At 41.7% G+C, this 24,425-nt stretch overlaps 1 protein-coding gene across 5 annotated transcripts in view; it reads right to left on the bottom strand.

Annotated features, from left to right (window-relative positions):
* LOC129834283 (SH3 and multiple ankyrin repeat domains protein 2-like) overlaps window positions 1-24,425 on the bottom strand; it is a 248,321-nt gene that overhangs the window by 165,916 nt on the left and 57,980 nt on the right. For all 5 annotated transcript variants that reach the window (XM_055899135.1, XM_055899137.1, XM_055899136.1 and 2 more), the window contains exon 2: window positions 5,111-5,338. In XM_055899135.1, the coding sequence (XP_055755110.1) occupies window positions 5,111-5,314 (204 nt within the window). In that variant the 5' untranslated portion in view covers window positions 5,315-5,338. The remainder of the gene's footprint in view (window positions 1-5,110; window positions 5,339-24,425) is intronic.

The following is a 24,425-nucleotide window of genomic DNA, read 5'->3' as shown; positions in this document are numbered from 1 at the left end:
ACAACATCACCGATGCACTTGCTAATAAACTCGCTCACCAAATCAGCATATACATCAATGTTGTTATTCGACGCTATCCGGAACATATCCCAGTCCACGTGATTGAAGCAATCTTGAAGCATGGAATAAGATTGGTCAGACCAGCGTTGAACAGACCTGAGCACAGGCGTTTCCTGTTTTAGTTTCTGTCTATAGGCTGGGAGCAACAACATGGAGTTGTGGTCAGATTTGCCCGAAAGGAGGGCGAGGGAGGGCTTTGTATGCGTCGCGGAAGTTAGAGTAACAATAATCCAGAATTTTTACCACCCCGGGTCGCGCAATCGATATGCTGACAAAATTTAGGGAGCCTTGTTTTCAGATTAGCCTTGTTAAAATCCCCAGCTACAATAAATGCAGCCTCAGGATATGTGGTTTCCAGTTTACATAGAGTCCAATTAAGTTCTTTCAGGGCCGTCGAGGTGTCTGCTTGGGGGGATGTACACGACTGTGATTATAATCGAAGAGAATGATCTTGGTAGATAATGTGGTCCACAACTATCCCAAACCACAGGGAGTCATAACCGTTCCATATTTTAACAACATGTTTCCCATTTATAAGACTGAGCAGAGAGATAGAGAGAAAGAGAAAGGGGAGAGACAGAGGAAGAAAGGGAGAAAAATAAACAGTTAAGATTACAAAAGATAAACAGAGAGTGACAAAGGAAAAGTGAGAGAGGGACATTATAAAAGCAAGAGCGTGTTGAGTAGTGGAGGGACAGAAAAACAGTTGTTCATTGTAGGTGTTCCCTCCCTCCCTCCAAATCAAAAGGACTTTATTGGCATGGGAAACATGTGTTTACATTGCCAAAGCAAGTGAAATGAACAATTAGCAAAAGTGAGTAGACACAAAACATTAGAATAAACACTAATTTGTGTCAAGGCACAGATCTGGGGAAGGGTGACAAACCATTTCTGCAGCAGTCCCCAAGAACACAGTGGCCTCCATCATTCTTAAATGGAAGAAGTTTGGAACCACTAAGGCTCTTTCTAGAGCTGGCCGCCCAGCCAAACTGAGCAATCGGGGTTGAAGGGCCTTGGTCAGGAAGGTGACCAAGAACCTGATGGTCACTCTGACAGAGCTCCAGAGTTCCTCTGTGGAGATGGGAGAACCTTCCAGAAGGACAACCATCTCTGCAGCACTCCACCAATCATGCATTCATAGTAGAGTGGCCAGACGGAAGCCCCTCCTCAGTAGAAGGCACACAACAGGCCATTTGGAGTTTGCCAAAAGGCACCTAACTCACACTCAGACCATGATAAAAAATAATCTCTGCTCTGAAGAAACCAAGATTGAACTCTTTGGCCTGAATGCCAAGCATCACGTCTGGAGGAAACCATGCACCATCCCTACGGTGAAGCATGGTGGTGGCAGCATCATGCTGTGGGGATGTTTTTCAGAGACTGGGACTGGGAGACAAGTCAGGATCGAGTAAAAGATGAACGGAGCAAATCGTAGACAGATCCTTGATGAAACCCTGCTCCAGAGGGCCCAGGACCTCAGACTGGGGCAAAGGTTCACCTTCCAGCAGGACAACAACGCTAAGCACCTTGCCAAGACAACACAGGAGTGGCTTCGGGACAAGTCTCTGAATGTCCTTGAGTGGCCCAGCCAGAGCCCAGACTTGAACTCGATCGAACATCTCTGGAGAGACCTGAAATTAGCTGTGCAGTGACACTCCCCATCCAACTTGACAGAGTTTAACCTCTCTTGGGTATTGGGCAGTATTTTTACAACCGGATGAAAAGCGTGCCCAAAGTAAACTGCCAGTTACTCAAGCCCAGAAGCTAATTGGTAGATTTGGCTAGAAAACACTCTAAAGTTTCTAAAACTGTTAAAATAATGTATGTGAGTATAACAGAACTGATATGGCAGGTGAAACCTCGAGGACAAACCATCCCTCCCAAAAATTCAGCCTACCACTATTTTCAATGGCTGTCACTTTTATTATAAGGCGAAGTCCTCCCAGATTGCAGTTCCTAGGGCTTCCACTAGATGTCCACAGTCTTTAGAAAGAGCTTCAGGCTGGTTTTTGGAAAAATTTCCCAGAAATTGTTTTTCGAGGTGGCTCCCATTTTGGCTGTAGTGTTTCCAAGCGCGTGAATGAGAGTGCATTCTTTGGTATTTTTCTCCGGTAAAGACAATAACGATTCTCCGTCTTAAATGTTATCTTTTATTTACGTATTAGGGTACCTAAGGTTTGATTATAAACGTTGTTTGACTTGTTTGGAAAAGTTTATTAGTAACGTTTGGGATTAATTTTGTATGCATTTTGATGGAGGGAACTGGGTGGATTATTGACTGAAGCGTGCCAGCTAAACTGAGTTTTTATGGATATAAAGAAGGACATTATCGAACAAAAGGACCATTTGTGATGTAACTGGGACCTTTTGGAGTGCCAACAGAAGAAGATCATCAAAGGTAAGGCATTTATTATATCGCTATTTCTGACTTTCGTGTCGCACCTGCCTGGTTGAAATATGTTTTTTCATGGTTTTGTATGCGGGTGCTGTTCTCAGATAATCGCATGGTGTGCTTTCGCAGTAAAGCTTTTTTGAAATCTGACACAGCGGCTGGAAAAGACAGGTGTGCCAAGCTTGTAGCATCATACCCAAGAAGACTCAAGGCTTTAATTGCTGCCAAAGGTGCTTCAACAGACCCAGTGAAGGGTCTGAATACTTGTGTAAATGTGATAGTTTTATATTTTTAACACATTTGCACAAAAAAATGTAAAACCTGTTTTTGCTTCGTCATTATGGGATATTGTGTCTAGATTGATGAGGGCTGAGCAGACTGTTCTCTAGGATAATCTCTCTGTAGGTGAGGGCTTTGTGGTGGAAAGTGTGGGCATCGCTTCCTTTTAGGTGGTTGTAGAATTTAACAGCTCTTTTCTGGATAACTAGCAGGTATAGTCCCAATTATACTCTGCACGCATTATTTGGGGTTTTGCGTTGTACACAAAGAATATTTTGCAGGATTCTGCATGCAGTCTCAATTGGGTGTTTGTCCCATTTTGTGAATTCTTGGTTGGTGAGTGGACCCCAGACCTCACAACCATAGAGGGCATTGGGTTCTATAGCTGACTGAAATATTTTTAGCCAGATCCTAATTGGGATTTCGATTTTTATGTTTATTTTGATGACATAGAAGGCCCTTCTTGCCTCGTCTCTTAGAGCGTCCACAGTCTCGTGGAAGTTACCTGTGGTGTTTAGGTGTTTAGCCCGAGGTATGTATAGTTCTTTGTGTAACGTTGCCTTTATTGGAAAACCATTATTCACTGCCAGGGCCCAAGTCTGACAGAATCTGTGGTGAAGATGTAGGTGCTGCCATAGCTGTGGGAAATAGGGGTGTTGAGGGTGCTGCAGCACCCCCTTTAAAATCGGATAACAAAAATATATATATACCATTTTAAATGTTTTTGGGTGAACTGGGCCTTTACTAGTATTAGCGAACCGATACAGACTACTGTAGCGCGGACAAATAATTGTTTTCAGCATCTCCGCTTTGGAGAGATAGTTGAATAATTAAGAACAGTATCTTGCAGGAAAGGTAGTTGTATATTTAAGAACTGTATCTTGCAGGATTCAATTGCTGAAATTGTAAGAGTTCTTGCCATATGGAATCCATAAATAACAAAAGCCTGTCCTCAAACATTAATATCAAAAGGTACTTACTTAATTATAGGCAAAGACAGACAGCCACAGCAAATGAAATATTCTTCTTGATTAAATAACATTGAAAACAACCACTTTTTGTGCAGTATCACTTAATTGAAATGCACACTACAGTTCAAAAGTTTGGGGTCACTTAGACAACAAAAAAAGCAACAAAAAAAATCCATTAAAATAACATAAAATTGATCAGAAATACAGTGTAGACATTGTTAATGTTTTAAATTACTATTGTAGCTGGAAAAGGCTAATTTATTTCATGGAATATCTACATAGGCGTACAGAGGCCCATTATCAGCAACCATCACTCCTGTGTTCCAATGGCATGTTGTGTTAACTAATCCAAGTTTATCATTTTAAAAGGCTAATTGACCATTAGAAAAACCTTTTGCAATTATGTTAGCAGAGCTGAAAACTGTTGTTCTGATTAAAGAAACAATAAAACTGTCCTTCTTTAGACTAGTGCACAACTGAGCAAGAGGACAAGTACATTAGAGTGTCTAGTTTGAGAAACAGAAGCCTCACAAGTCCTCAACTGGCAGCCTCATTAAATAGTACCCGCAAAACACCAGTCTCAACGTCAACAGTGAAGAGGCGACTCCGGGATGCGGGCCTTCTAGGCAGAGTTGCAAAGAAAAAGCCATTACTCAGACTGGCCAATAAAAAGAAAAGATTAAGATGGGCAAAAGAACACAGACACTGGACAGACGCCTGACAAGTCCCGCAAAACACCAGTCTCAACATCAACAGTGAAGAGGCGACGCCGGGATGCTGCACCAGGCACGGTCAATCAATCCCAGCTCAAATATTTGAAATTATATTAAATAGTATTTGAAGCCAGGTCTGGTAATAAGAGAGGAATGCAGAGCGACATGCATGTCCCCATACATTTGCGAGATACACACATCAACGCCCATACAACGCCCACAGATTGTTCACACAGCGTGTGCTCTCCAACAGGCGAAATGATGCAGCACAGCCAGGATAATGGATGGCCAGAGCTGGCTTAAATCAAAGGCATTATATCAAAGGGAAACGAGAGAAAGAGAGGATTGTTAGCAAGTGTAATCTAAGACTTCTTTTGCAAGCCAGACATTCAAAACCTATGAGTCGGTCTATGAGTCTAGGAGTAAACAGTTCTATCCTTTAAAAAGAAAAATGGGTGTAAAAAACCCTCAAAAGGTAACCCATAAGTTGGTATATCAAACAATAGGGTCTTTATGGCTCATACAAACATACAACTCCTTCACACACGTTCCTGAGTAAACATAGGGAAGCATGCACACACACACACACACACACACACACACACACACACACACACACACACACACACACACACACACACACACACACACACACACACACACACACACACACACACACACACACACACACTCACTGTCTGCTGCAGGTCGGGGATGGCGATGCGGACAACCAGGGAGTGAGTGTGTATGTCGTCCATGTGTCCGGGGGCCGGCTCGGCGGTGGCTCTTATGGTCTCGTAGATGGTCTCCTCACGGGAGCTGTCAGAGGCAGAGTCCTCTGAGTAGTCAGAACAACTCTGGGCCATCTCATCCTCACTGGACGTGGGACTCCGGGGCATAGTCAGTAGGCCCGACGAATTCAGCTATGGAGGAGTAGAAAACTATGAGTAAACAACTTAGAAAAAACTATTTTGAGACGAATCCTAAATTTCACTTGTCAAATTTTCACTTAGTCTCGCTCCCATTGATATGAATGCATGACTAAGTGAAAATCCGACATTAGAATTCACCCCTTGTAGAAGATAAGCTCTAATAATGCTCTATGTAGCAACAGTAGAAGTCGGAAGTTTACATACACTTAGGAAATTTCTTGTTAACAAACTATAGTTTGTGCATGACACAAGTCATTTTTCCAACAATCGTTTACAGACAGATTACTTCACTGTATCACACTTCCAGTGGGTCAGAAGTTTAAATACACTAAGTTGACTGTGCCTTTAAACAGCTTGGAAAATACCAGAATATTATGTCGTGGCTTTAGAAGCTTCTGATAGCCTAATTGACATAATTTGAGTCAATTGGAGGTGTACCTGTGGCTGTATTTCAAGGCCTACCTTCAAACTCAGTGCCTCTTTGCTTGACATCATGGGAAAATCAAAAGAAATCAGCCAAGACCTCAGAAAAAAGATTGTAGACCTCCACAAGTCTGGTTCAATTTCTAAATGCCTGAATGTACCACGTTCATCTGTACAAACAATAGTATGCAAGTATAAACACCATGGGACACACGCAGCCGTCATACCGCTCAGGAAGGAGAGACGAACATACTTTGGTCCGAAAAGTGCAAATCAATCCCAGAACAACAGCAAAGGACCTTGTGAAGATGCTGGAGGAAACAGGTACAAAAGTATCTATATCCACAGTAAAATGAGTCCTATATCGACATACCTGAAAGGCCGCTCAGCAAGGAAGAAGCCACTGCTCCAAAACCGCCATAAAAAAAGCCAGACTACGGTTTGCAACTGCACATGGGGACGAAGATCGTACTTTTTGGAGAAACGTACTCTGGTCTGATAAAACAAAAATAGAACTGTTTGGCCATAATGACCATCGTTATGTTTGGAGGAAAAAGGGGGATGCTTGCAAGCCGAAGAACACCATCCCAACTGTGAAGCACAGGGGTGGCAGCATCATGTTGTGTTGGTGCTTTGCTGCAGGAGGGACTGGTGCACTTCACAAAATAGATGGCATCATGAGGAGGAAAATTATGTGGATATATTGAAGCAATATCTCAAGACATCAGTCAGGAAGTTAAATATTGGTTGGAAATGCGTCTTCCAAATGGACAAATTGATTTTAAATGTATTTGGCTAAGGTGAATGTAAACTTCCGACTTCAACTGTGTATAGTCATGTTCAGGATGTGCTTATAAATGTGCAATGCATGTATATAGTTAATGTACAGAGAATAGAGATTATACTGTAGACTGGGCTGATTGTACTTTTCTCTCACTTTAATGTGTTTTAGTACAAATATGATTCAGACAGTCAAGATTCAGATTCAGGGCAGTTCTCTCAATATTAGTCTACTGGGCAGATTGTACAATTCTCTCAGGTCAAAGTGGCCTAATAACAACAATTACTTGACATACCTAAACAATGGCTAATCAACCTTTCAGAAAATCACCATAGTAAGATCATACAATACATGACATGTTCTGTTACAGTACAAGCAAGCAAGACAATAAATGCTTTTTGACAGTTGCAGGGCACAATTGTTATCTGTGTTCGATAAGGACTGATATGAGGGCATAAGGCTGTGTTTAGACACGCAGCCCAATTGTGATCTTTTTCCCACTAATTGGTATTTTGACCAATCACATTAGATCTTTTCACATCAGAACTTTATCAGAGCTGATCTGATTGGTCAAAAGATCATGAGGAGTGTGCCTTAGTGACACACTCCTCATCAACCCTCCACATTTCTATTCCGTTTCTCATTTCAATGAAATAGGAGACTTAGCCCTGATTGAGGAATCTCTTCACTCTTCACTCTCGAAACCAATAAAACATTGCTGTAACATTGTCTGAAGGTGGTATGGATGGAATCAGACAGGCAAACATGATCTTTCCATGGGCAACATCTGTGACATCTAAGACGGTCATCCATCATAATGATGACTTCAAATATTTATTTTTGTGTTGATAGTGTCCAGATATGAGACGCTATCAAACAAATTGGTACAATATAGCCTTAGGCACCAGTTTGATAGCTGGCATTTTCCGTCTTTGTATTACACTTCACCAACGAGAGTTGTGGATAGATAGAGTAGAGCTATGGACCAAGTTGCATGTTCGATTCGCGTCGCTGTCATGTTCCTGACCTGTTTTCTGTTGTTTTGTATGTGTTTAGTTGGTCAGGACGTGAGCTGGGTGGGAATTCTATGTTGTATGTCTAGTTTGTCTGTTTCTGTCAGCCTAGTGTGGGTTCTCAATCAGAGACAGATGGTAGTCGTTGTCTCTGATTGAGACTCATATATAGGAGGCTTGTTTTGTGTTGGGATTTTGTGGGTGTTTGTTTCCTGTCTCAGTGTTTGTTCTGCACCAGATAGGACTGTCTCGGTTTTCACGGTTTGTTATTTTGTTATTTGTTAAGTGTTCATGGTTATTGTTTAATTAAACATGTTGAGCACTGGCTACGCTGCATTTTGGTCCTCTCCTTCACCCCTGGAAGAAAACCTTTACAGTCGCGGACAATTGTAGCATTTTATCTTACCCTACCCCTTTTTCTAAGCTTAACCTAATTATCCTAACCTGATACTTTTGTTCTCCTTACCTGCTACAGTATGTAAGTCATCACTGTCCATAGCTGCACTCCATCTAGCCAAAACCACAAAAGAGGGATCTTTCTCACATTTTCTTTCTCACTCACTCCCTCTCTCTCTTTTGCTATTTCTCTGGCCACGACACATATGACTTAGATTAGCAGGAAATAAGTGGACAATTTGACCTGTCAGTGACACATTTTTTCTACTGCTCAATGGTTTAGCACAAACACTGTCTTGTACACACAGGCACACAGTTTTAGGTATCCAGGAAATGAACCAGTCTGGCCTAACACTCCACTCAGTGTAACCACTACCTTGACCCTACGGTCATTATATTACAGATTATCTCATTAACCTTAATAAAACAAATGACACAGTCACTCACTCAGGACGTCAACAGCGTTACAATAATCACCAAAGAAAATAGAAAATAGATTGTTATTCTCTATTTCCTTTGGTGATTATTGTAATGCATTTGACATCTTGAGTCAGTGAGTGACTGTGTCATTTATAATTCCTGATCTCGAATGGTAATCAGCGCTCACAGCTTAAACACGGGCTAAAAAATAAAACAAATAAACCGCAAAGCCCTTCCTTTAAATCCCCTTTAATCTTGTGATGCAGAAAGGAAGATAATGAAATCATACAATTAGCATGTGAATGTTAATACTGTGTGGTGGCAACTAGCTTTTGGAGGTGATCTGAAAGGTCATGTGTCATTGAATTCTTCTTGTAGAGTACTTCTTTGGCACTGACGAGAGTTCTAATGAAGTATTGACTGAATTAAAATCAGTTTCAGGTTCACTGCCATCAACTTGAGCTTTTCTCTGTTCAATTTACCTGATTCTGGATCAGTAACCTGTAATTGTTAGCTATCTCCTTTTCAGGACATGATTCAATATAATATAATATAATATGGAGCGGCAGGTGATTAACAGCATTGGGACAGGTCGCTGGTACGAATCCCAAAGCCAACTATGCTAAAAACCTGTCAATGTGCACTCAAGCAAGGCTCCTGTTAAGTCACTCTTTAACCATGTGGTTGTGTGCAGAGGTAAAGAGAAAAAATATATACATTTTCTTCTAACAGACACATACTGTTGTACAAGTGTCTTTGGTCAGAGCCCAAGCCCAGACAAGCCCAGTCCCTGAGGTTGTCAAAATAAACCCAGCTATTTCCTTCACTGTGTGTCCCTGTTACAGATGGTGTTACCATATTGACCAGATGCTTGTCAATAACACAGCATACATGAACAAGTGCACACAAGGCAATGTAGGGTAATTATGACCGTGTTATTCAATGATGACTAGCACTACGATGGATACAAGTAGCGTACGCATCCGATTACCAGTACATTAGTCTCGTCACAGATCTGTTTGTCTGTCTTGCAAAACTCCTTTCTGCTAATCTATTCTAAGTATATAACAATGGCCATTCTGAGATTAAGTCAAACAAAACTCTATGTGAGGGAAAATACACTTCACATATCACTTAGAGTATAGATGTTTGAAAGCCTAAGGAGAAAGAGCAACGTTTCACTAACCTTCAAAAATCATACCTCTCAGGGGCCATTAGAGGCGCAATGTGCGACTACCGTGTTTTCCGTTATGTACATTTTGCAGTAAAACCATATTTATGGTGTACTGGGCCATACGCAATACCCTCTGCAGTGTCTTGTGGTCGAATGCCTAGCAGTTGCCATACCAAGCGCTGATGCAGCCAGTCAAGATGCTCTCAGTGGTGCAGCTGTGGAACTTTTTGAGGATCTGATGGCTCATACCTAATCACTTCAGCCTACTGAGGTGGAAGAGGCGTTGTCATGCCCTCTTCACGACTGTGTTGGTGTGTTTGGACCATGGTTGTTCCTTAGTGACGTGGACACAGGAGAACTTGAAGCTCTCGATCCGCCCCATTACAGGCCTGTTGATGTGAATGGGGGGCGTGTTTGGCCCTCTGTTTCCTGTAGTCCACGATAATCTCAGTTTTCTTGCTCACGTTGAGGGAGCGGTTGTTGTCCTGGCACCACACGGCCAGGTCTCTGACCTTCTCCCTGTAGGCTGTCTCATCGTCATCTGTGATCAAGCCTACCACCGTTGTGTCGTCGTAAAACGGAATGATGGTGTTGGAGTCGTATGCGGCCACGCAGTCGTGTGTGAACAGGGAGTACAGGAGGGGAGTGAGCACGCACCCCTGAGGGGCCCCGTGTTGAGGGTCAGAGTGGCGGATATGTAGTTGCCTACCCAAACCACCTGGGGGCGGCCCATCATGAAGTCCAGTATCCAATTGCAGAGGGAGGTGTTCAGTCCCAGTGTCCTTAACCTTGTGAAGAGCTTGGAGGACACTATGAAGTTGAATGCTGAGCTGTAGTCAATGAACAGCATTCTCACATAAGTGTTCCTTTTTTCTAGGTGGGAAAGGGCAGTGTTCAGTGCAATATAGATTGTGTCATCTTTGGGTCTGTTGGGGCGGTATGCGAATTGGAGTGGGTCAATGGTTTCTGGGATGATGGTGTTGATGTTGATGTGAGCCATGACCACCCTTTCAAAGTATGTCATGGCTACAGATATGAGTGCTACGGGGCGGTAGTCATTTAGACAGGTTACCTTGGCGCTCGTAGGCACAGGGACAATAGTGGTTTGCTTGAAACATGTAGATATTACAGACTGTGTCAGAGAGAGGTTTGAAAATGTCAGTGAAGACACTTGCTGGTCAGCGCATGATCTGAGTACGCATCCTGGTAATCCATCCTGCGGCCTTGTGAATGTTAACCTGTTTAAATGTCTTACTCACATTGACTACGGAGAGCGTGATCATACCGTCGTCTAGAGAAGCTGGTGCTCTCATGCGTGGTTCAGTGTTGCTTGCCTCGAAGTGAACAAAGAAGGCATTTAGCTCATCTGTAGGCTTGCGTAACTGGGCGGCTCTCAGCTGGGTTTCCCTTTGTATCCGTGATAGTTTGCAAGGATTCGATCTTAATCCTGTATTGGCGTTTAGCCTTTTTGATGGTTCGTCGGAGGGCATATCGGGATTTCTTATAATCATCCGGATAAGTGTCCTGCTCCTTGAAAGCTGTTGCTTGTAATCCATGGCTTCTGGTTGGGATATGTACAGTCGTGGTCAAAAATATTAATTTTCACAAAGTCTGCTGCCTCCGTTTGTATGATGTCAATTTGCATATACTCCGGAATGTTATGAAGAGTGATCAGATGAATTGCAATTAATTGCAAAGTCCCTCTTTGCCATGCAAATGAACTGAATGACCCAAAAACATTTTCACTGCATTTCAGCCCTGCCACAAAAGGACCAGCTGACATCATGTCAGTGATTCTCTCATTAACACAGGTGTGAGTGTTGACGAGGACAAGGCTGGAGATCACTTTGTCATGCTGATTGAGTTCGAATTACAGACTGGAAGCTTCAAAAGGAGGGTGGTGCTTGGAATCATTGTTCTTCCTCTGTCAACCATGGTTACCTGCAAGGAAACACGTGTCATTGCTTTACACAAAAAGGGCTTCACAGGCAAGGATATTGCTGCCAGTAAGATTGCACCTAAATCAACCATTTATCGGATCATCAAGAACTTCAAGGAGAGCGGTTCAATTGTTGTGAAGAAGGCTTCAGGGCGCCCAAGAAAGTCCAGCAAGCGCCAGGACCGTCTCCTAAAGTTGATTCAGCTGCAGGATCGGGGCAGCACCAGTACAGAGCTTGCTCAGGAATGGCAGCAGGCAGGTGTGAGTGCATCTGCAGGCACAGTGAGGCAAAGACTCCAGCACGATGGAGCACCTTGCCATAAGGCAAAAGTGAAAAATAAGTGGCTTAGGGAACAAAATATAGAGATTTTTGGTCCATGACCAGGAAACTCCCCAGACCTTAATCCCATTGAGAACTTGTGGCCAATCCTCAAGAGGCGGGTGGACAAACAAAACCCCACAAATTCTGACAAACTCCAAGTTTTGCCAGAGTTCCAGTTCTCATTGTTTCAGGTGATGTTGCTCATTCCTGTGTTCTACCTGTGTAGGCCTACTGCAATGCAATGTCAGTACTCTGGTCAGCTAAAACGTCCGCGAGCTATTATGGTTCCCATACCTGAGAACATTCAGCCTGGTTATACTTATGTAAAACCCTGGTGTTTGTGTTTAAATGCTTTTGAGGGAGGTGGTAAATCTATAACTATTTAGTGCTTTTCCTCCGCACTTCGTCCGTCACGTAGAAGGTGGAGGAAATGTGACAATCAGCCAATGAGCTCTGTCACATAATGTAAAGACATGCCTTATATCAATCAGACATTGCAAACGGTTATGTCACGTTCCTGACCTGTTTTCTGTTGTTTTGTATGTGTTTAGTTGGTAAGGACGTGAGCTGGGTGGGAATTCTATGTTGTGTCTAGTTTGTCTGTTTCTATGTCAGCCTAGTGTGGGTTCTCAATCAGAGACAGATGGTAGTCGTTGTCTCTGATTGAGACTCATATATAGGAGGCTTGTTTTGTGTTGGAATTTTGTGGGTGTTTGTTACCTGTCTCTGTGTTTGTGTTCTGCACCAGATAGGTCTGTATCGGTTTTGCACATTTGTTATTTTGTATGTTGTTTGTAGTGTTTCACTTGTTCTTAATTAAACATGTTTAACACTAGCCACGCTGCACTTTGGTCCTCTCCTTCACCCCTGGAAGAAAACCTTTACAGGTTAAGTGTTTATGATAAGCACATATAGTACCAGTCAAAAGTTTGGACACAGCTACTCATTCCAGGGTTTTCTTTATTTTTACAATTTTTTACATTGAAGAAAATGTTCAAAGTTGTTGAAATTTTACAGATTGACTGACCTTCATGTCTTATAGTAATGATGGACTGTCGTTTCTCTTTGCTTATTTGAGCTGTTCTTGCCATAACATGGACTTGGTCTTTTACCAAATAGGGCTATCTTCTGTATACCAACCCTACCTTGTCAAAACACAACTGATTGGCTCAAACGCATTAAGGAAAGAAATTCCACAAATTCACTTTTAACAAGGCACACCTGTTAATTGAAATGCATTCCAGGTGACTACCTCATTAAGCTGGTTGAGAGAATACCAAGAGTATGCAAAGCTGTCATCAAGGCAAAGGGTGGCTACTTTGAAGAATCCCAAATATAAAATATATTTTGATTTGTTTAAAAACATATTGGTTACTACATGATTCCATACGTGTTATTTCATAGTTTTGATGTCTTCACTATTAATTATTCTACAATGTAGAAAATAGTAAAAAAATAAAATAAAACTTGAATGAGTAGGTGTGTCCAAACTTTTGACTGGTAGTGTTTATTTATTCATGGTATAATGTGGGGTTAGCAATGTCCTTTAGGTAAATTATTACCTGGTATTTTGTCTTCAGATGCAACACAAACAACTGAGGACAAGCGATTTTTACTCACTAAGTGCTTCATCACTCAGCAGTCCCGTTCTGTGGGCTTGTGTGGCCAACCACTTTGTGGCTGAGCAGTTGTTTCTCCTAGACGTTTGCACTACACAATAACAGCACCTATAGTTACCAATTACTTGGAGGACCGATTAATCGGACGATTTTTATATATTTGTAATAATGAAATTACAACAATACTGAATGAACACTTTTATTTTAACTCAATATAATACATCAATAAAATCAATTTAGTCTCAAATAAATAACGAAACATGTTCAATTTGGTTCTAAATAATGCAAAAACAAAGTGTTGGAGAAGAAAGTAAAAGTGCAATATGTGCCATGTAAGAAAGCTAACGTTTAAGTTCCTTGCACAGAACATGAGAACATATTAAAGCTGGTGGTTCCTTTTCATATGAGTCTTCAATATTCCCAGGTAATAAGTTTTAGGTTGTAGTTATTACAGGAATAATAGGACTATTTCTCTCTATACCATTTGTATTTCATATACCTTTTCCTATTGGATATTTATATTGTTTATATTGTGTTATCTCATTTTGTGTGATGTGATGTGTAATAAACAGAGTTTTCAAAGAAAAAAGACAAAATGATTCCCTCTTTCAATTCTCGCCTCAGGACCCACTCCCACCACACTTACACAATTGCTGGAGACAGATTTGTTTAACGCAGAGATTTCTCTAAAACCCCCGAAAGGATTACACCAAGCATTAGGGAAGCTGCTGTATCTCTTCCAATCTGGCAAAACAGCCCTGGCAAAGAGTCAATTTAGCACCATATTTGTATTGTAATTATTAAGGATCTCTATTAGCTGCTGCCAAGACAGCAGCTACTCTTTCTGGGGTCCAGCAACATTAAGGCATTTATATACAATTTAAAATATTACATGACATTACAATTCATAACAAATTAAGTGTGTACCCTCAGGCCAATACTATACTAACGCGTGTCTACAATACAAAAGCCATGAGTGTATAGAGTGCGTGACTTATCATGTGTATATGTAAGCCTGTGTCTGTGCCTGTGTGTGTGTCTCTTCACATTTTTTCAAGACTCTCTCTAGATTCCCCATTCCCCACGTGAAGACACTGCAGCCACAGTCCAAACTAAAGTCTTTATTTTCCATTGACAAATTTAACAGCAATATACTTCTATACTAACCCCCAAATTTTGGAATTGCTTAGCTTAGCTTTTAAGTGTTACTTTAGGTTTTTGTGTCACGCCCTGACCTTAGAGATCCTTTTTATTCTCTATTTTGGTTAGGTCAGGGTGTGACTAGGGTGGGCAATCTATGTGTTCTATTTCTTTGTAGGCCGGGTATGGTTCACAATCAGATGCAGCTGTCTATCGTTGTCTCTGATTGGGGATCATACTTAGGCAGCCTGTTTTCCACCTTAGTTTGTGGGATTCTTGATTTTGTTAGTTGATGTATAGCCTGCAGAACTTTACGTTCGTTTAGTATTTTTTCTTGGTTTTGGTGTTAATTTTAAAATAAAGTAAGATGTTCACCTACCATGCTACACCTTGGTCTCATTCCAACAACGGACGTAACAGAAGATCCCACCACCAAAGGACCAAGCAGCGTGGCCAAGAGGAGCAGGGATCCTGGGCCCGGGAGAAAAGTGAGTGGAGAACATCACGGACATGGGAGGAGGTTATGGAAGGGGACAAGACCCTGCCATGGAAGCAGGCGCAGGCAGCAAAGGAGGACCGATTCCGAAGTTCACAACCACGACGGAAGCCTGAGAGGCAGCCCCCCAAAAATGTTTGGGGGAGGCACACGGGTTGGTCGGCGAAGCCGAGGGGCGAGTTTGAGAGCGAATAGGAGTATTGGGATAGACTGAGCGAGGAGTATTGTGAGATGGTTGAGGGGAGTGATGAGGTAGAGTGGATGGTTTGGTGTCTGGAGCAAGACAGTCGCCGTGAGGAGTGTGGGACCAGTCAGGCACCATGTTTTGCGGAGATACGCAATGTGTCTCCAGTGCGCATCCACAGCCCGGTACGTTCTGTGCCAGCTCCTCGCACTTGCCGTGCGAAAGTGAGCACCCAGCCAGGATGGGTTGTGCCGGCTCAGCGCTCCTGGTCTCCAGTACGCCTCCTCGGTCCAGGATATAGTGTGTGGACTATATGTTTTTCAAAACCAAGAAAGCGGAAACATCACTTTGTATTCCTCTCATATCCGTCCTGCTGGTAAGTGGTCCTTATGCTCAGTGGAGTAGTCTGTTAGAGTGTGTTAACTTGGTTGAACTTGTGAATGGTCCGTAAAGTAGATTTTCACATTTTTCAGCCTTTAAAGTGCAGTTTCATAATTTCTCTCACCCAGCACAAAGATACTGTAAGTATTCAGTTATTCAAATTGCCACCATGATTTGAATAATTGTTTGGAATTGCGTTGTACTGACTAATGATGTGCTCTGAAGAGTGAAGGTTGTGGTAAGGTCAGCATAAAGACACTTCCTGTCTGAATGCTAATGTGGATAGGTTCTTCTTCACCTTACTTTTTACAAACTCTACATACACCCACACTTGTCTATATGAACAAATTGAATAGGTATAAGCAATATTGCAAGCGATACGATAAGCAATATAAAAAACAATAAGCACACTGCAGTCCTTGCCAGCATGCCAGGAGCAGCCAGCGGCTTTGTGAAAGAGGATCTAACGATGAGAGATTCTCGTCACCTCTCTCTTGGTAAACGGCAGTCCTGGCCGATTACTTCACTCACACAGTGCGGTCAGGACTGCCTCGCAACCGCCTCATTTCCAAAGCACTTTAGACTGTTAGGAGTGTGGTTTCTCTGCCTTCTGTCTAGCTTCTCATGCATATTCAGCAAGCACTGGATGTAGCCTCCAGATGTTGTTGATAGGCAGAACTGGGTTGCATGTGCACTATTGAAACATCGCGTGGAAATGTAATGGCATTCCTACATAGATATAGAAGGTCCTGGCGAGTAATGTCTTTGTGTGTTGATGGCTTTTACATGGCCTGTACAGATGCGAAGTATCGTAGTGTAAGGGAAGCGGTGTATTTGGTTGAAGACAAATACTGTGCACTTATTGACACTTGATTGAGAATCCAACAAACATTCATTAAAATAAATGAGAGATAAAATAAGGCAACACTTAATTTGGATAGTCCAAAGTAGAGGTTTTTTAGATGTTCAGTAGATGTTAAATAACTGTCAACAACATACACATGTACTGTCCACTAACCCTAACCCTTATCCTAACCCTAAACTTAGCCCTTACCCTAAAACCTTACCTTGGTCCTTACCCTAACCCTTATTCTAAACCTAACGCTAACCGTAACCTTAGCAAGCATGTGCTTATCAATAGATAGTATGACCATCTGTAGATCATCTTATCATTATCCAAATAAAGTGTTACCTTAACCTGTTGGGGATGGGGGCGCTGTTTAGACTATTTATGCTAATGTGGCTAATTTTTTAAACGGCTTCCCACAAAATCCTTGATCGTACAATATGCATATTATTATTATTATTGGATAGAAAACAGTCTATAGTTTCTATAGGAGTTGAAATTTTGTCTCTAAGTGGAACAGAGCCCATTCTACAGCAATTTCCCTGACATGGAGTCAGATTTGAGAAACGTTGGCCACTTTTCTGAAGTCATTTAAACGGGCACTGTCGTTGCTATGACTATACGGACACTTCTTACGTCTTCCCCTGGATGCCTTTACGTGATGACGATTCCAACGGGCTCGATTGCTCGTTCACAGGCCCTACAAATGAAAAAAACCTTTAGCTAGCAAGTCTTTTCTTGCTGCGTAACGCGCGTGGAAGACACCGACCCTCTCCTGTTCCAAGCGTTAGTTTAGCCTGTTATATTTCTCCGGTCATCTTTTCACTCGTTATAGGAGTTACAAACATCACAAAGTAGTTAATTTAAAGCGTTTTATAGCAATTTATATCCGTTTAGTGCGATTTTGGGACATTTATTTTTGCAACGATGTGAAAAGTTGGTCACGCTTTTCAGTTCATCCCGAACGTAGTTGACATTTCCACATGGCAAGAGGACAGCTTTCCACCAAAAGACGATTTCTCCCAAGAAAGGATCCTTTGCCCAAGATACTGATGGAAGAACAGCTCAAGGTAGGACATTTTTATTATGATAAATCGTGTTTCTGTCGAAACATTTTAGTGGCTTAGGACGCCATGTTTTTTGACGTAGCTTCGCTTGGCGCAAACTGTATTGAAAAGTAAGGATAAATTAAAAAATGTAATAACGCAATTGTATTAAGAATTAAATTGTCTATCAATCCCTGTCCACCCTATATTTTTTAGTCACGTTTATGAGTATTTATGTATAAGAGTAGATCACTGTCTAAGTGGCGCAAGGACGTTTTCTTTACCAGCTTGTCTACATTTCACATTGTCTAACCATGATTTTGGTGGCTAAATATAAACATTTTCGATCAAACTGTATATGCATGTTGTAATGTGATGTTACAGGAGTGTCATCGGAAGAATTCTGAGAAGGTTAGTGAAAAAATTAATATCTTTTGGCGATGTTGACTTTTATCGCTCACTTTGGCTAGAATCAATGCTGGGCTGCTAATTGCTATGTGCTAAGCTAATATAACGATTTATTGTGTTTTCGCTGTAAGACACTTAGAAAATCTGAAATATTGTCTGTATTCACAGGATCTGTGTCTTTCGATTCGTGTATGCTGTGTATTTTTACGAAATGTTTGATGATTAGTAGTTAGGTAAACACGTTGCTCATTGTAATTATTCTAGTCCATTTGTGATGGTGGGTGCAATTGTAAACTATGCCATATACCTGAAATATGCACTTTTTTCTAACAAAACCTATCCCATACCATAAATATGTTATCAGACTGTCATCTAATGAGTTTTTTTGTTGGTTAGGGGCTATAAATATCTTAGTTTAGCCGAATTGGTGATGGCTACTGGTGTTGGTGGACAAATAAAAGATGGTGGAATATGCTAATGTGTTTTTAGGTAATAGATGTACATCTTTACATATTGTGTCTTCCCTGTAAAACATTTTAAAAATCGGAAATGTTGACTGGATTCATAAGATCTGTGTCTTTCATTAGCTGTATTGGACTTTAATGTGTGAAAGTTAAATATTTAAAAAAAATATTTTTTTTGAATTTCGCGGCACTGGTTTTTCAGTGGGGGTGGGGGGGGAGTGCCGCTAGCGGCACACTCATCCTAGACAGGTTAAATAATTTTTCAAACCCTATATTTAAAGCCACAATGCGTAAGATTCCCAGCCATTCATTGGTAACTTCAACTAATTTACCTCTTCATTTTCAAATAATAACATTTAAACACCTGACTTATTAGCAGCATCTGCAATGCTGGTTTAGAAAATCCTGAGGGGTATATCACAAACCAGGATCAATGTTAGCTAACATCGCTAAAAACTCTCAGACCTCTTTATTTCCTATTAAAAAAATGAAGTCATTTTTGTTTGTTTCATTGGGTTTTTGTTTTTTTCCCTGTTTTGTTTAGTTATGTCGGGGGTATGACATCTTTCATATTTTATTCAGGATTATTGAGAGTTTATTGTTCCAAAAATGGAACTGTAATGTTTCTAATAATAGTCTGGTGTGCCTGTAGGCACCTCAGAGGAGGTGGTGGTTCTCACTCCCTTCCATAGACTTACACAGTAATGATGATGGCTTGGGGAGGACGTCCTCATACCCAAGTCAAACGCTCAGATCTGTTACAGCATGTACTAACATCTTGTCAATCCAATCAAAGGAGCAGAAAACTAACCTAGTGCTATGCACTTTTTGCCTATGGCTGCTCACTGCGCTTTGCTAACACCGAAAAAAAGGAAGATTGCCCATTATTTTGTTTTTGTAAGGACCCAAAAAACAGTGGTAGAACCTATTCAAGTAATTAGATACATTTTTAAAATGTTAAAAACAATGCAGCCTATTATTAGCTAGCTAGCTACAGCAGGCCACTTTGTAGGCTAACTGAAATGAGCTGCTAGCTAACTGTACACACTGTTAAGCTAAGTGAATTACATTTAAATCAGCCAGCTAACTTCCCATTAGCTTGAATTCTTGAGGTAATCATTTTAAATCAAAAACACAATTTTCAAATGCATTTGTAAATAACAGCCATGGAAGAAGGTAAAATTGCAGCTCCAACTGTCAGGGAGAGTTTGGGTACTCCTGGATAGGGCAGTTCCAGTCCCTAGAGGGGAACACTTTGAGAACAGAGGGATAATAGTGTTGGAATCGGCTAAACTTTGAGTATTGAGATATTAAATAAATTATAGAGAATAAGCTTTGAATAGAAAGAGTGGAAGAGAATGGGTTTTGTGTCAGAAGTTAAGGGTTCTCTGTAAAAATCCAGAAGGCTTTGGGATGTGTTTGATGGAGGAGAGGAGAGCGATGTGTTGCTATAGGGAAGACAGTTTGATATCTGTGGATTAGGTGAAGGAGGGGTTGAGGCCAGGACGTGAGGGGTGAGCTCAGTTCCCCTTAAGGGAGTAATCAGGGTTAGTATCTGGTTACCTTCTTTCTCTTGGCCATAAACTAAGGATTGGAGAGAGGGAGTGTCTTATTAAGTAGGATGTATATAACCAATGGAGAGAACTGTTTTGCTGTCTGATTACACCTGTACAGAACCGTTGGGAAGAATTAAACTTTGGGGCACCCCCCCCTTTTTCTCAATTTCCGCCTAAAGACATTCCCTAATCTAACTGCCTGTAGCTCAAACACAGAAGCAAGGATATGCATATTCTTGGTATCATTTGAAAGGAAACACTCTGAATTTTGTGGAAATGTGAATTGAATGTAGGAGAATATAACACAATAGATCTGGTAGAAGAAAATACAAGGAATTAAACATACGTTTTCTGTTTTTTATTGTTGCTGCATCATCTTTCAAATGACAAAGAACAGCCAAACATACAGATAGGATGCTGTGGATGATTTGAATGAAGAACATAAGATGGCAACAATAGCTGAGCAAAGTTTTAGACAGATAACATCAAAACATGAGCCAGCTACATGACATTGAGCATGAAGTCATCCAGGTGTCCCACACAAATGTACCCAAATGTACCCAAGTGGCCGAATTGGTACAGTGATACATTTTGAAGGAAAGAACTATAAACAAAATACATAAATGCTATTCAAACACCCCCCCCCCCAAAAAAAAAGTATTATATGAAAAAAATAATTTAAAAAAAATTATAATAATAAACTAACAAATAATAAGGGTAACTATTTACACATTTTCTATTTACAATATTGTGAAGACCCTCAGTCCTCTACACAATATTGTGCTGCTGGTGCCATGGCCCATAGCAGTCTCTTTCTGCTGTAAAGGAGAGGCTTACTGAACAGGTGGTGCAGGTGATGGGGTATTTCCTGTGACAAAGCGCACAACGACGTCTCCCTACTGTGCCCTTTTTGCCCTGAGGCACATTCATGCCTGCAGAGAGAAATCTGGGCAGGTGAACACCACTGGTTGTGGTGTTCACATACTCTTGACTTTGTTTTAGCTTTTCCTGATTTATTCGCCATAATTTAAATATATAAACTTGTTGAAAATACTATTGAATATGTAATGCTATGCGTTACACTCGTGGCTCCGTCAAGTAGGATTTGCAATGGCGAATTAACCTCTTTTACGCCAGAGTTTACGACAAAGGCTGGTCTTCAAATGTAAAACAACTACATATTGCCATTTACCTCAGCTCATTGGCTATCTTCCAAGCTAGATTTCAAGATGATCAGTGGTCATTGGGCCAAAATACAGTCAATCAACGATAGACCGGTCCTACCATTGGTGCGCAATGAGGTCATTGATTGGTGTCTTCCAATCAGTTTGTTTCCGTCAATTCCTCCCCGGGAAAAGAGTCATCATGTATAGTTGTGTTAGTAACAACCAGAGGATTACAATGAAACCAACCATGACTGGATAAACGTTTGTTTAGTGTGTGTAATTACCACGAACGCTTTGTCCAAAGTTGAATGAGACGGAAATCACGACGCAACCGGTTTACAAATGTTTCGTGTTAGGCTATAAAAATGGATTTTATCAAACAAAACGAACATTCACTGTGTAGTTAGGACACTTGGCATTGCCACCAGAGGAATATCTTCAATGGTAAGTGATTTATTCTATTGTTATTTCTGACTTTCGTGACGCTAATGCTTGGTTGGAAAATGCTAGTAATACTTGTGTGTGTGCGGCGCCGTCCTCAGAATATCGCATGTTTGCTTTTGCAGTAAACCTTTTTGAAATCTGACACAGCGGCTGGATTAATAAGACGTTCATCTTTTAAATTATGTAAGATACATGTATTTACAAGAATGTTTAATACAACGAATGGTGTATTTAAAATGTTAGCTCTCTGCAGTTTCACCGGATGTTGGCTTGGTGGGACGTTAGCATCTCACCTACCCTAGAGAAGTTAAGACATGAAGGTCAGTCAATACGGAAAATTTCAAGAACTTTGAAAGTTTCTTCAAGTGCAGTCGCAAAAACCATCAAGTGCTATGATGAAACTGACTTTCACGAGGACCGCCACAGGAAAGGAAGCCCCAGAGTTACCTCTGCTGCAGAGGATAAGTTCATTAGAGTTAACTGCACCTTGGATTGCAGCCAAATAAATGCTTCACAGAGTTCACTTAACAGACACATCTCAAATGTTCAGAGGAGACTGCATGAATCAGGCCTTCATGGTCAAATTGCTGCAAAGAAACCGCTACTAAAGGACACCAATAAGAAAAATGGACTTTCCTCGGCCAAGAAACACAAGCAATGGACATTAGAGCGGTGGAAATATGTCCTTTGGTCTGAAGAGTCCAAATGTTTGATTATTGGCTCCAACCGCCGTGTCTTTGTGAGACGCAGAGTATAAATGAATGGATGATCTCCGCATGTGTGGTTCCCAACGTGAAGCCTGGAGGAGGTGGTGTGGGGGTGCTTTGCTGGTGAGACTGTCTGTGATTTATTTAGAAATTAAGGCACACTTAACCAGCATGGCTACCACAGCATTCTGCAATGGTACGCCATTCCATCTGGTTTGGGCTTAGTGAGACTATAATTTGTTTTCAACAGGACAATGACCCAAAACACTCCTCCAGGCTGCGTAGGGGCTAAATGGAGTGCTGCATCAGATGACCTGGCCTCCTCAATCACCCGACCTCAACCAAATTGAGATGGTTTGAGATGAGTTGGACCGCAGAGTGAAGAAAAAGCAGCCAACAAATGCTCAGCATATGTGGGAACTTCTTCAAGACTGTTGGAAAAGCATTCCTCATGAAGCTGTTGTAAGATGGCGCCAGAGAAGAAGGCAGATGTTTTACGTGCCACCAGCCGATTTTGTTTTTATGTTTGTTTATTTGCGTTGTTTGTAACTTACTTATTTTGCACATAATGTTGCCGCTAACGTCTCTTATGACCGAAATTAACTTCTAGACATCAGGACTGCGGTTACTCACCACGGACCAGCAGAATAATTATTTTCCTTTCACGACTCGGCGCGAAGGATATCCCCGGCGCGAAGGATATACTGGTTCCCCGGGAACAGGCCCGATCCCCGTGATCTGCGTGAAGAGGAGGCGGAGAAAGAGGGGCCGAAGGTCGGGCTGCATTCTGAGAATTTGTGGGCGATTGAATAAACCCCCACTTCCCTCCATTCTGCTAGCAAACATGCAATCTTTGGAGAATAAAAATCGACGAGTTACGTGGAAACTAACATCTTATGCTTCACGGAGTCGTGGTTGAAAGACGACAATATCAACATACAGCTGGCTTGTTATACGATGTACCGGCAGGATAGAACAGCGGAGTCTGGTAAGAGAAGGGGCGGCGGTCTATCTGTTATTGTAAACAACAATTGGTGCACGATATCTAAGGAAGTCTCGAGCTATTGCTCGCCTGAGGTAGAGTATCTCATGATAAGCTGTAGACCACACTACCTACCGAGAGAGATTTCAACTGTATTCTTTGTAGCTGTTTACATACCACCACAGTCAGAGGCTGGCACTAAGACAGCATAGAATGAGCTGTATTCCACCATAAGCAAACAAGAAAACGCTCACCCAGAGGCGGCGCTCCAAGTAGCAGGGGACTTTAATGCAGAGAAACTTAAATTTGTTTTACCAAATTTCTATCAGCATGTTAAATGTGCATCCAGAGGAAAAAGAACTCTGGACCACCTATACTCCACACACAGACACGCATACAAAGCTCTCCCTCACCCTCCATTTGTCAAATCTGACAATAATTCTTACAAGCAACAATTAAAAGCAGGAAGCACCAGTGACTAGATCCATAAAAAAGTGGTCAGAGGAAGCAGATGCTAAGTTACTGGACTGTTTTGCTAGCACAGCCTGGAATATGTTCCAGGATTTATCCAATGGCATTGAGGAGAACACCACATCAGTCACTGGCGTCATCAATAAGTGCTAGCACAGTGACAGTACGTACATACCCCAACCAGAAGACATGGATTACAGGTAGCATCCACCCTAAGCTAAAGGCTAGAGCTGCCACTTTCAAGGAGCGGGACTCTAACCCGGAAGCTTATAAGAAATCCCGCTATGCCCTCAGATGGACCATCAAACAGGCAAAGCATCAATACAGGACTAAGATCGAATCGTACTACACCGGCTCTGACGCTCGTCGGACGTGGCAGGGCTTGCAAACTATTACAGACTACAAAGGGAAACTGAGAGCTGCCCAGTGACACGAGCCTACCGGACGAGCAAATTACTTCTATGCTCGCTTCAAGGCAAGTAACACTGAAACATGCATGAGAGCACCAGCTGTCCCGGAAGAATGTGTGATCACGCTCTCAACAGCCGATGTGAGTAAGACCATTACACAGGTCAACATTCACAAGGCCGCAGATCCAGACAGATTACCAGGACGTGTACTCAAAGCATGCACTGACTGGTAATCATAGTAATCTGTCCTGACTGGTTGCATCATAGCCTGGTATGGCAACTGCTCGGC

The sequence above is a fragment of the Salvelinus fontinalis genome, chromosome 35, assembly GCF_029448725.1.
Source record: "Salvelinus fontinalis isolate EN_2023a chromosome 35, ASM2944872v1, whole genome shotgun sequence".
NCBI classification, from domain to species: domain Eukaryota; kingdom Metazoa; phylum Chordata; class Actinopteri; order Salmoniformes; family Salmonidae; genus Salvelinus; species Salvelinus fontinalis.
This window is presented reverse-complemented; position numbering and strand designations above follow the sequence as displayed.